Here is a 16,168-nt window from a genome sequence, read left to right as displayed (position 1 = left end):
TATATTCATTCCTCCCAATCGATAACCTCATTCTTCTAGTTAGAGTCAACATGGGCATTATTTGACATGTGCAACAAAGTGGAATGGGTCACGAGATTAAACCTACCACCTAGAGGGACAAAAGTAATATCTATTCCTCTAAATCAAAATGCTTTATGTCAATACAAATAGTATATATTCTATCATTACAACAACTTCATTGATCATCTTAAATGTTCATAATTATAGTTGTATTTTTCCTATTCTTCACCAATAAGGAAGACCATTTAATCAACCTAATACTAAAACATTACAATCAATTATCGTTTCTAGATTTCAACAACACCTTAAAACAAACATTAAATAGAATTTTTGGTGACGATGTTCAATCGTCATTCATGCATTATAAAAATGTTCAAAATCCGTCAAAACTTTCACCATTCCTAAAAACTATCACCTAAAGACCCTCTACCACTCTTTACAAGACTTTAAACTAATATTTAAAGTCTAAGCTGTTGTAGTGTCATATTTTTAGTATTACAATTCAAACGTTAATTTCAAGCATAGATAAGAAAAACCTAAAATGTAAGAGTGTGATTAGTAATGCAATGAGAATTGAGATGGAAAAGTTCTAAATACCTCATAGTATATATTTCTTCCATTTAACATTTGACACGTAACCTCATATCCTTAAATACTGCTTTTATAATAAACAGTGAATTGCTGATGTAGGTAAACATTTTCGTGGTGCATTAATATAGTAAAGTTTTGTATGAAATAAAATATACCATATTGACTACTCATCACATTTTGCTTTGAATAAATATAGAGTGCAAATGAAAGAATATGCAAAAAGTAGTAACATTTATAGCAAAAGATGGATTAAAAGTGAAACAAATTTGGAAATTAGATTAGGTGAAGAGAAAGCAAAAAGAGGAAAATATGTCAAAATTAAGAAATCAATCATTTATAGAAACTCCAACCTGTCTCTAAATCTCAACTAATATGTAATTAATCAATTACTTAAATATAACACACTTCAATTCAAAGTATAATATCATTAGTAATTTCTATTAATAACATCTCTAGACTTTTTCTCAATTAACGTAAAAAAACAAATTACTAAATGTCGATTTTCATAGGTAAATAAGTAAAAATTCAATAAGATAATATCTTTACTTTCTATCTTTCAAAGAAAAATAACTCAATTAAAATTTGAAGACATTGTCGTATTTTTTAAAATTTCATATTCGACAATCGTGTAAAAGTTTTCTATTGTAATACCCCATGGTCACGATCAAAAAATATGATGGGATCGACTTGTTGGTATGTGGGGCCTAATTGGGTGAGAGGTCGTTTTCGTCATTTTACTTTTTCAACCCTTAAATGATGCATTCTTTCACAGTATATACATCAATTATTGATCATGTTCTTAGAAATATGTAAATAGATGAATTTGACACTTCTTGTAATATGTTTTGTTCAACTTTTCATATATATAATGCATATAATATGTACCTCAACTTTATATATTTTTTTTTTATAGTACTTAAAATATAATATAAGTTTGGTTTCTAAATTTAATTTGTTTTTCTACTTTAACAAATAAGTGGTGTGCGTAACAAAATATGTATCGATACTTTTTTGTCTTTAAAATTTTCAACTTTGTTTCTAGTAAATCTATGACTTGAAATACTTTATAAGAAAATATAAATTTACTTTTGTACCATGTTGAAAATCTGCCATGAAATTAACTCGTTATCCAAAACTCAATAATGTAAATTACAATTTTAATTTTAGTTTCAACTTTCAATTTTATGTTTATGTCTAATATAACATTAACCTTTTAATTTTGTATTATGTAAACTTATAAAAATATAAAAATATCAAATTAACGATATATAATTTATCGACCGATTTCTTTACAACATTTACATCTATCTTGATTAGGTATTTAACTTTTCACTACCTCTATACCATACATTTATTAGTCCAATTAAATTAGTGTATCTTAAATGTCCAAACAACTAATGCTATCCAAAGCAGTGTTTTCCTACTATACATTAAACAATATTAATTACTTACCAAAATGTTGCACTTACATAGTGTAATCGGATGAAAAACCAATAACAAAATCTTTTACTAACGTGAATCGAATACAAATTTCTAACCTCCAACGAAAGAACAAGAGCTTTGGTTAGATAAAATCAAAACAAAAAGTTTCTTTAAAAAAAAACCAAGTGTAAAAGTGAATAGAGTGGTTTGAATTAGGTTGGTTTGTTGAAATGCATGAGTAGAAGCATGACCCTTTCAACAACCAATATTTACAATTTTGATCGTTTAAGGGAGTGTGTTGTATAAACTCTTTAACTCTACTTGCTTCTCTAAGTAGAGATGGTTAACTATCTATGTTCATTAGCGTAGCTAATAATACTGTTCAATCTTTGTCTTTGACTCTTTATTGTATAGGAATTTTTTTGTTCGTTTATCTTTAATTGATATCAGCAAGCATACAAAATTGTGTACCGCCATAACATGTGAAAGATATATTTAGAGTGTCGTGACCAAATTTTTGTGCAAATCATCGGACTGGTTGTGAGGACGGTGGTAGCCAGTGGCGTGGTCCAAGCTAAGCCAGCCGCATGCTCTTGTTTTAGAAAAAGCAAATTGAAATTCCATTACCTAAACGACAACATCACATTTGCAGTAAAACTGAAAAAAAGACCCCAATTTTGTACTCTAATGGACAATTTTCTTACTTAAGCTTCCATCCACAAAAATGGGATAAATACACCAAACTGAGGCACTTGTTAAACACATACAGAGAGAAAGAGATTAAAAAACATGGAGAAGAACAATGAAGAAACACCTCCAAAAAATGATGATGGAGAGACTCAAATACATTACAGAGGCTGGAAAGCCATGCCTTTTGTCATAGGTAATGTTTCATTTCTGTTCTGTTTCATGTATTTTTGTTGTTGTTGTTGTTGTTGTTTATGCTGTTTTTTCATTCAGGTAATGAGACTTTTGAGAAGTTGGGAGCTATTGGAACATTAGCAAATCTCTTGATTTATCTGACTTCAGTTTTCAATATGAAGAGTATAACAGCAGCGACTATACTTAATATCTTCAATGGCAGCACTAATTTAGTCACTTTAGTTGGAGCTTTTCTTTGTGATACTTATTTTGGTCGCTATAAAACCTTGGGATTTGCTATCATAGCCTCTTTCTTGGTAGTTGTTCTCACTTATATTGTTTAAAAATTTGAACTTTTCTCATTTCCCATCATTTGAATGATTAATGTTTGTTTTTTCCATTCAAGGGGTTGCTTGTAATTCATCTCACAGCAGCAGTCAAGACCTTGCATCCACCACACTGTATAGCAGATTTGTGTAAAGGGCCAACAGCAGGGCAGATGACTTTCCTACTGTTTGGATTTGGCCTTATGATAATTGGAGCTGGTGGCATTAGACCATGTAATTTGGCATTTGGAGCTGATCAGTTTAATCCAAATACAGAAGCTGGGAAGAAAGGAATTAATAGTTTCTTCAATTGGTATGTTTTCACTTACACTTTTGCAATGATGGTATCAATTACAGTCATTGTGTATGTGCAAACAAATGTCAGCTGGGCTCTGGGATTGGGAATTCCAGCAATCCTTATGTTGATTGCTTGTATACTCTTCTTTGTGGGTTCTAAAATCTATGTGAAAGTGAAAGCTACTGGCAGTCCAATGACCAGTGTTGCACAAGTTCTTGTGGTTGCTATTAAGAAAAGAAAACTCAAGCAACCAGATCAACCATGGCTTTCTCTCTTTGAATACACACCTCCAGGCTCCATTAACTCCAAACTTTCCTATTCAGATCAGTTCAGGTATAAAACCGCCCAACCCCTTTTTTCTCTCGCTCCATAGTGTTATGATATTTTCCAAGATTTTTGTACGAATTACTAAATCCCAGTGGCGTTAACATAGAATGACCTAATCCTAGAAAACTAACATTCTACTTGCGTCATAGAGCACTTCATCGCCTGAAAAGCATTACTGTCCCACGTCTCACTCATTGCAAAATAGTCCGGTTTCTAACACAATTTTCATTTTTAATCACCGGTTGGCCAACTATTGATTAAAAAAATCTCGATTGAAGTGAGTATCATGTTAAGGCTTCAAATATTGCTTGACAGGAGGGACATCCCTAACAAAGTAGTGCTCTATGATACCTTTAGAAGGTTAGTTTTCATTTGTTTTTTAGGATTGGGGTCCTTCCGTTTTAATGCCTCCTGAAATGGATCATTCATACAAAAACCTCATATTATTCGCGACTTAGAATCTGTTTGAAATGACTACATAAGAAAGTAGTCATTCCAAACGACCCTATACCTTACTATGCTCACAAACAGGAACTAATTTGAGCCACAAATCAATGTTGGTGAACAGATTTCTGGACAAAGCAGCAATCATAACAGCAGAAGACCAAATAAAGGAAGATGGATCGGCAGCAGATCCATGGAAACTTTGCAGTATGCAACAAGTGGAAGAAGTGAAGTGTTTAGTGAGAGTGCTACCAGTTTGGTTGGCAGGAGTTTTGTTCTTTGCTACTCAAGCCCAACAGAATACTTATGCAATATTTCAAGCCCTTCAATCAAACCGGCGGATAGGAAACTTCACAATCCCAGCTGCATCCTACACAATCTTTGCAATGCTAAGCCTCAGCATTTGGCTTCCCATTTACGATCGAATCGTAGTCCCTTTCCTTCTAAAATTTACGAAAAAAGAAGGTGGAATCACCATTCTACAAAGGCTAGGGATTGGGATATTTCTTACCACAATGGCAGTGCTTTTGTCTGGATTAGTTGAAGATAGAAGAAGAATCATTGCTCTTACAAAGCCATCTCTCGGAATTGAGCCACGAAAAGGGGCTATTTCAGCGATGTCGGCCTCATGGTTGATTCCTCAGCTGACATTATATGGATTGGCTGATGGGTTTGGAGCTGTGAGTCAGTTGGAATTTTATTACAAGCAATTCCCAGAGAATATGAGGAGCATTGGAGGGTCAATGTTCTTTTGTGCCATTGCAGGTGGGAGCTATTTGAATGGACTGTTGATAATAGTAGTTCATAGAATGAGTGAAGGATCTAAGTCAGGAGATTGGTTACCTGAGGATCTCAACAAGGGGAGATTGGATTACTTTTATTACTTCCTTACTGGTATTGGATTAGTCAATTTGTGCTACTTTCTAATTTGTTCAAAGTGGTATAAGTACAAAGGGGCACCTCAAAATGCCTCTGAAATTCACTTGATATCAAAACAACCAGAGAAAAATAGTGTTTGATATCTATACATATATCAGCAGTGCTTAAATAATTAGTTAATTAACCCTGTTTTCAGATGGATTAGATTATGAACTTGGGGTCATTTAAGCAAAAAAAGTTCTCTGTGTAGAACTTATAATGCATAAATTAAGGGATGGCAGGGTAGGGTAGATTTTACAAAACTAGGTTCTGTGGTTGTGGAGAGCATTCATTGTTTGAATTTGATCCATACAAAGCAAGAAGAAATAAAAATTAAGAGAGGAAAATTCTGAGCGAATCTTACGTGTGGTTTAAGGTTGCCTTCTGAGGCTTCAAGATCACAAACTTTGATGGGGGAATCTTTCAGAATATTGCTATGCTTGGATAATAATTGCCATGATATTTATATGTGTATATATGATTTCCTCCTTACTCAATGAATGTGAGACTTTGGTCATATTTTCTAGCATGATAATTCTATTATTTTAATGTCAACTCACTCAATAGTTTATATGTAACTCTAGTATATGTTCATACATGGTGTTTTAATAATACATATATTTGAAGTCGGTCATTAATTAATGAGAATGGTATATTAAGTACTGGAAAGAACACCTATTTATTATGGATACAAAGTGTTAATAGCCAAGATGGACGGCACATGTCTAAGTGAACTTAGTTTAACGACGATTATTATGACTTTTCTCTTAAAAGATTGAAGGTTCTATTCTTCACCTCGTAGTTATTGTACTCAAACAAAAAAAATGATTGCACACCCTAATCAATGCCAACCACGTAAGGTTCAAACGTCGCACGTATTAGAATCAAATTAGGATGAGAATGGCTGAAAATAGAAGAGTTTTAAGAAGTTAAGAATTCTGCATGTTCTAATTTGATGGCCAATCAGGTTGTGCTGTGCTGTGCTGTGTTGTCTTTTTCGATATTTGATAGCCTTTTGTTGAAAATTAATTAAGGTGGGTTCTATTCTGGATATTCTGTGGCTATGCATTTATTTATGGACCCCATTCTAAAATGGTCAAAACTTAGATATGCTAAAGCAATAATTTTAAGCCAGATTGTTGTGTGTTTTTCTATCTTTGCTTCTTGATATAGAAATGGTGTCATTATCAATATGATCAAACCGAGCCAACATACATGTTTTACATCTTAACAAATTTACACCCTATTAAATAAAATAGGTTTATGAAACAGATTTGTGACCCCAACAAAGGAAGAAAGAAAAATAGGTGATTTCTCTCAAAGAAACCTATAGTTTGATGTTTAGTTTCAATAGTGAAAAAGACAATGGAAGAAGAGAATCAAAAATAAAACTTTTAAGAGTAATGTACAAAAGGAGATACTGAGAGAATACCGTCGCGAAGAAGATAATGAAAATTTAAAGTTAATTCTATTATCATATCTGCAATTTTAAAAAAGTGTGTGATGCACTCTTTTTATGATTCTTACTTTGCCATCTATCATAATTTTCCTAAAAAAATAATGCTCCAAGTTTGTTGATGAATAATCCATTAACAATAAGAGGTTCAAGATGGATCCTAAGATTGCACTATCCTTCACATCTCTCTTCAAGGTAACAGGTTAGATTAACAAATGAAATCTTGAAAGAGAATAATGTGACCCACCAAATACTTTTTAAGTTAGGGTTGGCCACAATAATTCCACACAATTTGTAATCTACAGTTACGTTTTTGACATTAGGCATCAAGCATCAAGCCTCAAACCTCAAGCTAATTCATCCTCTCTAATCCTTCTTTGGAATATAGTATTTAACCATCACTTTCTTCTTAATGTTAAAAACTCCCACAGTTCATTAGACATTGGAAAGGGGTGGGATTCAACCATTTGGGGAGAGCAGAGGAGAAAAAAATTGATTTCTTTTTCCTTAAAAATTTGTAAATGTAACATTAACAACAATAACAAAGTATATAATAAATTAATCTTTGTAAGCTACAAAAAAGTTGGTCGTAATGACCTACTGAAGCTTTTCAGAGAATGCAGAATGTTGCTAAGGTTGGTGGGTGGAGACAAGTGATTAAGAAATTCATTAAAATAGACATTAGGACCCATTTAGAATATTAAACAAAACATTATGGTTTTGCAACAGTTTTTCTTCACTTTCAGAACTGACAAAGTTGCCATGATTTACAATGAGAGTGATCTCAAACAGTGTTTCTTCTTCATACCGTGTAAGCTTGCTGAATTGTGTCAATGTCAAGTCCTTTCAGCCTCACCACTGATTCAACATGGCCTTTCAAGGTGTGTAGTTCCCTCAACCTGAAGCAAATATAGCCCAAGAACAAAACTAAGAAAGGAAGCATATTGAAACACTACCATCCTAAGAGGATTAGGAAATAACCATCTTGATGTTGTGTCATGCAACGGAAAAAAGATGCATATGTGAAACAGATGGTTCTTCAGGTTCGGTGCATACCTTGCAATTTCAGCTCTCCTTTTGGCTTCTTCAGCCATCTGATTGAGCTCGGTGAAATGAGTTCGGTCGTGGAACATTTTGGCATCGGGTGCTTGCAATCCGTGTAATGTTCTTTGCGCATGAGCCCATTGTAGCTCCCGTTGTTCCTTCCCAAAGTCCTTTTGTCTCGTGAAGGCAATCTACATGCCAAGAAATGGCTCGATCAGTGATACAACAAATGGCAAAATCATATTAAGTAACTCAGCAGGAAGAGAGAGATACCCTCTGTTCAATAACAAGATCCCAAGCCCTCCCACTCAAAGCATATCGTATAAAGAACTTAATGAGATCAAGTGGGATGTAAAAGATAATGTTGTAAAGCCAGATAACACCGGCCCAACCCCATCCAATTCCTTCAATGGCAGCAAAGCCCCAGTTTGCATAAACCGCAATTAAAGTAGCAATCTGTTCAAGAGGGAGAAATACCAGCTCAGTTCTAATCATACCTATACAAAAATCTATACTGAAGTTTAATGAAAGCCCACTCACCAGCTGTGCAACCAGAAAAGCTGCAACCAGTAATAACCCAGGACGTTCCACGAAAGACCAACTTCGAGAGCGAGTAACAAATATGAGAGCCTGACTTATAGTGCTTACTTGAAGATACACTGCTGAGGCCAATTTCCTTATGTCATCATGAGCAGTTTTCTCGAGAGTTGCTACCCCAAAGATTCGCTGGAAAACAAGCAAGTAAATCGGCTAAACAATCTAATAGAAGATCACTAGTTGTAAGAATAATTGACAAGATAAAACAATTGTTGACCGTCAACACTAATCAGATAGTTCTAAATGCAATCATTCAAAGTACAGATGCAGCTATCTTACTGGAAAAAAGTTTGTCTTATAGGCCACCCAAAAGAAGATAACAGTCATCATTGCCAAGTAACCGCCAAGTATAATGCCAGTTGTGAAAATTTCAGCCAGTTTCCAGCTATCAGGCAAAGGAGACGGTTTTACTCTATCCTTTGATATCGTCATTATTGTACCTATTATCATAAAGTTTCACCAATTAAAAGTGAGAAAAAAACTTGAAAAACATTTTCCCATTTGCTCCTGCAAGAAGTCAATTATCTTTCAAGAAACTCATATTCTAACCAGAAGCTGCAGAAATGAGTATTTATAGCTTTGAATGATATTTGCTAATTTCACACATCACAAAGAGATATAGTTGGTTGGCAACTTGCAAGGTCTATGGGCTAAATCTAAGAGTAGACTCACTCGGTGGCAAGTATATGATGCTGATGATAATGAATTTTAAGGAAAAGAAAATATAAGTACGAACCATCATTGAGAATGGCAATGATAAGCACCATAAATGGTGGGAAGTCAAATTTCCATATGAGAGCCAGCAACATGAAACCAAGCTGTTCAAAAGAAACATACAAAATGAATACATTTCTAGATCATGATAGCAAATGATCCTTGAATGAATGGATTAACAAAAAAAACATTGAGATGCCCAGGAATTGGAATCTGAAAAGAATCACCATTAACTTACCACTATACGAATAGTGATTGAAACTGCATATATCTGCCACATAAAGAAATTTAGCAAGTTATCATCACAAACCTCTTCCATAATAATAAGAAGAAAAACAGAAGAAGAATAATAATTGAAACTGCACATATCAGCCATCCAATTCAGCAAGCATCATCACATACCTCCTCCATGCTTTGTTTTAAAAATAAAAAATGAAAATGAAAAATATTGAGAAGACGACGAAGATCGCTATTCTATACAACAATACATACTTTAAAATTTTGTGGAAGTGCAGTTGAGGCGATGTGGAGAATAATTTTCAAGCGAGAAATGGAGCAAACTTGCTTACAGTGTAATTTTTCATCCTCTGAAAGATAGCACGGCTGGTCAAAACAGCACTAATGATAACACTCAAACCAGGCTCTGTAAGGACTATGTCTGAAGCACTGCGAGCAGCATCAGTAGCATCAGCAACAGCTATCCCTATGTCAGCTTTTTTAAGGGCAGGAGCATCATTTACTCCATCGCCAGTCATTCCACAGATATGTTTCCTTGCCTGCAGGCGCTTTACAATCTCATATTTGTGCTCTGGATTGAAACAATATCAATGAATCAATATGAGCATATAATGTAGTAGTGCATGAATGTCATGACTTCAAGAACGCAAGATCTCAGAAAAGAAGAAAAATCTACGGGAGATTGAATATATACCAGGAAAAACGCCAGCAAAGCCATCAGCTTTTTCTATCAGTTCATCTACAGGTAAAGCAGCAATAGACTCGTCCTTGTCCTGTCCTAACAAAGCAGATGAGGGATACATGTTGGTTCCCATCCCCAAGCGACGTCCTGTTTCCTTTCCAATGGCCAGCTGGTCACCTAAAAAAGCAAAAAGGGTCAGAATAACCTAAACTGGCAGTCACTACTCCCAGGTTCATGACGCCAAACAGAAAAAATAGCCAAAACATGTTTTTAGAAATTCTTTCATATGGAGAAATCAGAATATTCATCACCTAATATATCAGGTTTCCTTTTTAGCATTCATTTATGGCTTTACTCTTTAATCCAATCAAACAAAGAGTAACAGCTAGAAGCTCCATCCAAAGTAAATCAAAGGCATACAAAAAACAGGGGATATTGGCATCCACGGTAAATCCAAGCCTTTAGATAAAAACTGTATGCATGCGCATGTTTAACCCCGGTTCAGCACTAATGATGTTAAATTTCTATACAGTAACAGATTGGCTACGAAAAATAGGTACCAGTAATCATCTTCACATTCACTCCAAGATTTAATGCCCTCCTTATTGTCTCTGCACTGTCATGCCTTGGTGGGTCGAACAGTGGCAGGAGGCCAACAAACTGCCATGGACCTCCAGCACTCTCCTTTCGACCATCTGGAACTTCCTGTGTGTATAGTGAGAACAAAACCAGTAAAAATACATGATAAAATAATATTAATTACAAGGGACGGTCATCAATTGAGACGCTACGTACCTGGTATGCCACAGCAAGAGAGCGTAAACCTCGTTCTGCAAACTTGTCTATCACAGCATGAACTTTACGCTCGATCTCTGACTTATTGTGCGCAAGGTTCAGAATCTAGGATCATAATCAACAGACAAACAATATAGTGAGTCGAGACAAATCGGTTTCTCATTTCAGTTGGAAAAAAGAAATATCAATGCAACCTAAAATGGCAAATATGTACCTGCTCAGGTGCCCCTTTACTGACTCTATGCATTTTACCTTCATGGTCTATGTAAGTCAATGCAGTCCGCTTATCAGTAGGGTTAAATGGAAGGAAGTGTACTTCTTGAATACCAGCACGAGCCTTTCAAAAAAAAAAAAAAGGAAATAGATGAACATACTATACTCGGGGTAGTTACATATAATATGAATCCTTGCAACAAAGCATGTACAAGTCAGTGAAACCTCTTTTGGGTCAGCAAGCATCCCAACAATGGCAGTATCAATAGCATCTTGATTCTCTGTTCTTGATGCCCGGGCTGCCATAAGAACCACTGTATCGACATCCACTCCTTTAGCAAAAACCTAAAATGTTCAAGTCAGAAATTCCATTCAGAATTACTTACCATTAGTAGGTTGAATGATATGTATGTAAGTAAGTTGAACATGGCTACATTTCCTAGCTAACCTCAACAAGATTTTTGTCGACAGTTAGCTTGTTTAGTGTCAGTGTTCCTGTCTTGTCACTGCAAAGCACATCCATTCCTGCCATTTCTTCAATTGCAGTCATCCTCTTTGTGATAGCACCCTACAAGTAATTATCACACTATCTCACTCATTCATTTCTCATAGTTGAATCATACTTGACAGGAAATCTTGAAATCCTAGCAAACCTGCTGAGATAACCTATGAGAGCCGATAGCCATTGTCACAGAGAGAACTGTGGGCATGGCAATTGGAATTCCTCCGATCAAAAGCACAAGAAGATTGTCAATTCCAGGACGATAGTCACGATCTTGGATGGGGTACATGACAATAATTTCTGTAATCATGCCCAAAGCAATGGAACATATGCAGAAGTTCCCAATTGCAGTCAAGACCTACAAGACAAGAAAGGGGGAAAATTATGGTGAGGCACTTGCAAAAATAGCAAAAAAAAAATGATAATAGGGCCTACGTCACTACATTTTCTAAATTGCAAAATAGCAAATTTAAAAGCCAATAACCCTGTTATAGCCCTTTGATAACACTCTGATAGCCCTCTCATACCCGTCTGATAGCCGTATGATATCACTAATTACTTGTCATATTTGTCATATTTGCTATATGCAAAAAAGAGGTGTCGTTGGCTGTTTCTTTAAATGTTTTTGTCAGGCAATTTCCCCAATTTTTTAAATGTAATTTTGTCAGGCAATTTCCCAATTAGAATTGGATTCGGTGTATTTCTAAAAATTCTCAAAATGGATTCTAAATTAAAATATAAATCATGTTATACTTCATAACAAAAATGCAGTTTTGTTTCCTGCTGCTTTTGTTATGAAAGACTGCCCTACCAAATAAGCTTCAGCATAAAAAAAGAATAAACGAACTGTTTTCAACTTTTATCTGTAAAGATGACTTCTAAACATAATTCTCATTCACCACTAAAAAATTTCACAGTATAGTTTAGCAAAAAACTTCTTTACCTTTTGGAAGTGTCCCACTTGGTTAGTGGTGTCAACAAGGTGGGCAGCCTTACCAAAGAAAGTATGAACACCAGTGGCAATGACCACCGCTTCAATCTCTCCTTGTTTACAAGTAGAACCAGAGTATATGCCATCGCCGGGACCTTTAGTAACAGGAAGAGACTCGCCTGTAAGTGCAGACTGCAAAAATCAAAGCAGGATTCAGAGAACTCAGTTTTTCAGGAAAATAGCATCATAATTTAAAAATATATATGGATGAAGTCAGCAAATACGATCTCACCTGGTCAATTTTCAACGGATCCCCATCCAGAAGACGTGCATCAGCTGGAATAATATCCCCAAGTTTGATACTTATAATATCACCAGGAACTAAAACCGACGCATCTTGTACACTCCACCTTCCATCTCGAAGAATCTTATATAAACATACATAAAAAAGAACAAAATTAAATAGGCCATATAACAACTTTTCTAAAGAGGAGGAGAAGGAGAAGAGAAGCCACTGCTTGGACTAATAGTTACACTGTCACTCGAAATAATGAAGTAATTAGAAACGAGCAGTACCTTGGCTTGGGGAGCTAAACTGGCCATTAGCGCAGCTGCAGCGTTTCCGGCATTATTTTCCTCAATGAAACTAATTGTTGAGTTGATAAGCAACAGGGCGATAATACCAACAAAATCCTGCCAGTCAGGAGGCTTTCCCTGCACAAGAATGTATTAGTAATCTTTGTACAACGACATCAGGTATGGATGAGATATACTGAGATATATGACAATACGAACCAAAGAGTTGAGCACTTACTCCACCATTTGCGAGTGCAATGGCCATAATAGCAGCAGCCTCCATTACCCATGATAAGGGGTTCCACATAAAACCCAAAAACTTCAGTACTTTACTTTCCTGGAAAAATATTTAGGATGAGAACCAAGACATGATTAGCACTTTAATTTCCAGACAACAAGATCACTAACGTTAGAGGTGAGACATTGATTACCTTCTTCTCCTCAAGCTTGTTGTGACCAAAAATTACAAGCCGTTCCTCAGCAGCTGCTGTAGTAAGACCCTCTTTGCTACATCTCAGATTATCAAAAACCTCCTCGATGGGTATGTTTTCCTGCATTCACATGGTTCTGAAAGTGAGTGCTAGGGAATTACTCCCACATGAAAACAAGCAAAGACAAATAAATTGTATAGATCCGTTACCAAGTCCACAGTTTCCTTCAATACAGCCTCCAAAACCTCAGGCTTCTCTCCCTTTTCTTCCATTTTCTTTTGACCCTATAACGTCAGCTCAAAATCTCCAATGGTCACCAAACACTACAAACCAAACCACCAAATACAAGGCAAGAAAGTGTTTCCTCAGATTACCGAAATAACAAAAGGATATCAAACCAAGCGAGAAATCAACGGTGAAAATTCTGGAGCAGAAAATGAGAAGCCCATCAGCTTCCAAAAATTAAAAAAAAAAAATGCAGAAACAGAGAGCAACTGCATGTAGCGTTTAGAGCAGCAGTAGAGTTGGTTAGTTAAAATAATAATCCCCCATTAAATAATCTTTATGAAAAGTGCAAAACTTCAAACCTTGCTACCACTCTAAAGAAGGGGGGAAAAATGTCATTAATCTATCCATTTAATGTGGTCATTTTGATGAATTCAACTTCTATTTTCCCTTTTACACTCAAGTGGAATTTAAATTTAGGGAATTATTATAACTGAGAAACTATACATGAGTTTAATAGACTACGTAATCAGAAAAAACAGTAAGAACTTAAGTCAAAATTAGTCAAAATAAACAACAATTCAATTTGGTGGAATCAGTTTTCCACAAAATCATACCAACCTTATTCAACTAATTAAGACAAATATATTCCCAACGATTCTAATTCATATATTTAAATCAAAAACAGGTTAATTCTAAATTTGGTACCATTTAAAAAATAATTTAATCTCATTTTAAATATATGATTTAAATTGGAAAGTAAGCCTTTGTAAATAAAAAAATAAAATTTATGATAATAGAAGGTATTACATTATTTAAATTACAAAAATAACAAATTAAAAAATTAATAATCCTCTAATTACTAGTCCAAAATAAAAAAAAAATTATACGCTATTTTTTATAAATGTTTTTACTATTTGGATACAAATTTTTTAAAAAAATATATGACTAGTCCCTAAAATAGAATATCTAAAATGGTGTCATAGTCTTAATAATTTACTCCTTCCTAAAAAAAATCTTAAAAATTGTCGCAAACTAAACTCTAAATTCAACTTTTTTATAGGAAGGAAATTTACGAATTAAGCATTAAAATTAAGAAGAAAAAAAAATTCCGAGGGATAATTTTACGGTCAAATGAAAATTCATCATTGTGTTTCAAAAGAAGATAATTAAATATAAAACAACATAAAAATATTTAAAATTTTAATTTATCTTTTTAATGTGGAGTAAATTTTCAATTCCTCTTCGAAATTCGAAAAGACATGTTACTCATTATCAATAAACCCTAAACTATTTTAACCTATTCGATTTAACATTGTCTTTGTTTTTTTAAAAAAATCACTTTACTCGACAACAGGTTTCGCGCACTTCTAAACCGGTCAAGCCCTACTCAAATAAACAAATAAAAAGTAACCCAAACTCATTTCTTCATTGAAAATTCTAAACTAAAAACAAAAATTGATAAGTAGTAGCTCTAAACAAGAATCATAATGATAATAACAAAAACACGAAGAAAAAAAACGGAATTGAACTCAAGATTAGTAACACTTTCAGAGTTGAAGCCCACGATAATTAAATAGAGAAGTATGAAAGGAAGAAAAATACCTATGATAGACTCAAATCCCAATGCTAGATAACGATTCGCAGTAGCGCTGGTGAGAAAGATTGAGATGTCTCCGGTTGAACGCTCTGTTACAGGTTTTTGAAGTTGAATGACGAGAACTCGACCTAATCTCTCGCCGGACAAAGATGAGCAGTCGATTCAGGCACCCATTTGAGCATGTTTCCGGACAAATTACACTGAGTAAAGTATGGCAGAGAGGGAAAAAACTGAAAAGGCAGAGAGAGGAAGTGAGAACGGAAGAAGATGGAGAACGTGAGGAGAGAGATGATATGAGAAGTAAGAAAGAGGGAGAGTTAAGGAGGGAAGAGAAAGATGTGAGACTTGAGAGTGAGGGAGAAAGAGAATGAAGGAAAGAATGAAAAAAAATATAGCCAGTCGTGGGCGGAGTGAGAGAGAGAGATAGTGACACCGGTAATGGACTCCACACACAAAATTAACCAATACATACACACATATTTATGTATATTTAATGTCGAATTTAGCTCGACTATAACACCTATGGTCATTCTTTCTTTACAAGTTGGTCGATTTTCGTTTTTGCAATTTATTATTAAAGTAAACATAGTTCAACGATCATTATCTATAGATATTAATTTGTTACATTTATCAACTTCATTTTGATGTTTATATCTTTAAACATCTCATCATTTTATTCTTGTTTGTAAAATTCTTACAAATCCAAGAATGTTATCGTTTTTTTTGTATATATAAGGTTGGGATTAAAATTTAAAAGAAAATACAATAAAAATAAATATAAGGAAGTTTATTTATATATATACTTTTTCTTTTTCTTTTTTCTTTTTTTTTCTGTTCTTGAGGAAATGATATTTATACATTTAATATAGAAAAAGAAAAAGATTGTAAACTTGTGGGAAATGGTAATGGAGAGAGGTAGAGCTAAAAATAATGAACTGCACATGCTTGCATTTACAC

The 16,168-nt window shown here is 34.5% G+C and overlaps 2 protein-coding genes across 2 annotated transcripts; one reads left to right on the top strand and one right to left on the bottom strand.

The window, feature by feature from the left end:
• Positions 1-2,750: 2,750 nt before the first annotated feature.
• Positions 2,751-5,737, top strand: LOC101217494 (protein NRT1/ PTR FAMILY 2.11). The gene is made up of 4 exons (XM_004138100.3): positions 2,751-2,917; positions 2,995-3,212; positions 3,302-3,852; positions 4,415-5,737. The coding sequence occupies exons 1-4, from the start codon at positions 2,824-2,826 to the stop codon at positions 5,307-5,309; spliced, it is 1,758 nt and encodes a 585-aa protein (XP_004138148.1). The 5' UTR covers positions 2,751-2,823; the 3' UTR covers positions 5,310-5,737.
• A 1,453-nt stretch (positions 5,738-7,190) lies between these two features.
• Positions 7,191-15,577, bottom strand: LOC101217264 (plasma membrane ATPase 3). The gene is made up of 22 exons (XM_031881344.1): positions 15,217-15,577; positions 13,596-13,709; positions 13,387-13,506; positions 13,194-13,292; positions 12,956-13,093; positions 12,672-12,806; positions 12,392-12,571; positions 11,600-11,806; positions 11,395-11,514; positions 11,172-11,291; positions 10,948-11,070; positions 10,734-10,838; positions 10,499-10,643; positions 9,951-10,115; positions 9,589-9,827; positions 9,258-9,290; positions 9,042-9,123; positions 8,585-8,745; positions 8,249-8,434; positions 7,982-8,164; positions 7,721-7,899; positions 7,191-7,563 (listed from the first exon to the last, which is right to left on the bottom strand). The coding sequence occupies exons 2-22, from the start codon at positions 13,656-13,658 to the stop codon at positions 7,467-7,469; spliced, it is 2,880 nt and encodes a 959-aa protein (XP_031737204.1). The 5' UTR covers positions 13,659-13,709; positions 15,217-15,577; the 3' UTR covers positions 7,191-7,466.
• Positions 15,578-16,168: the final 591 nt, after the last annotated feature.

Source organism: Cucumis sativus, chromosome 1, assembly GCF_000004075.3.
Source record: "Cucumis sativus cultivar 9930 chromosome 1, Cucumber_9930_V3, whole genome shotgun sequence".
In the NCBI taxonomy this organism is placed as follows: domain Eukaryota; kingdom Viridiplantae; phylum Streptophyta; class Magnoliopsida; order Cucurbitales; family Cucurbitaceae; genus Cucumis; species Cucumis sativus.
Note: the sequence above shows the minus strand (reverse complement) of the source record. Positions and strands in the feature narration are given on the sequence as shown.

Excerpts from the sequence above, each read along its gene's own strand:
- LOC101217264 (XM_031881344.1), bottom strand. The coding sequence starts at position 13,658 with ATGGAAGAAAAGGGAGAGAAGCCTGAGGTTTTGGAGGCTGTATTGAAG. Across the intron at positions 11,515-11,599 it reads CTCATAGGTTATCTCAGCAG|GGTGCTATCACAAAGAGGAT; the intron begins GTTTGCTAGGAT and ends AATTACTTGTAG. Across the intron at positions 7,900-7,981 it reads ATCTTGTTATTGAACAGAGG|ATTGCCTTCACGAGACAAAA; the intron begins GTATCTCTCTCT and ends CTTGGCATGTAG.
- LOC101217494 (XM_004138100.3), top strand. The coding sequence starts at position 2,824 with ATGGAGAAGAACAATGAAGAAACACCTCCAAAAAATGATGATGGAGAG. Across the intron at positions 2,918-2,994 it reads AGCCATGCCTTTTGTCATAG|GTAATGAGACTTTTGAGAAG; the intron begins GTAATGTTTCAT and ends TTTTTCATTCAG. Across the intron at positions 3,853-4,414 it reads TCCTATTCAGATCAGTTCAG|ATTTCTGGACAAAGCAGCAA; the intron begins GTATAAAACCGC and ends GTTGGTGAACAG.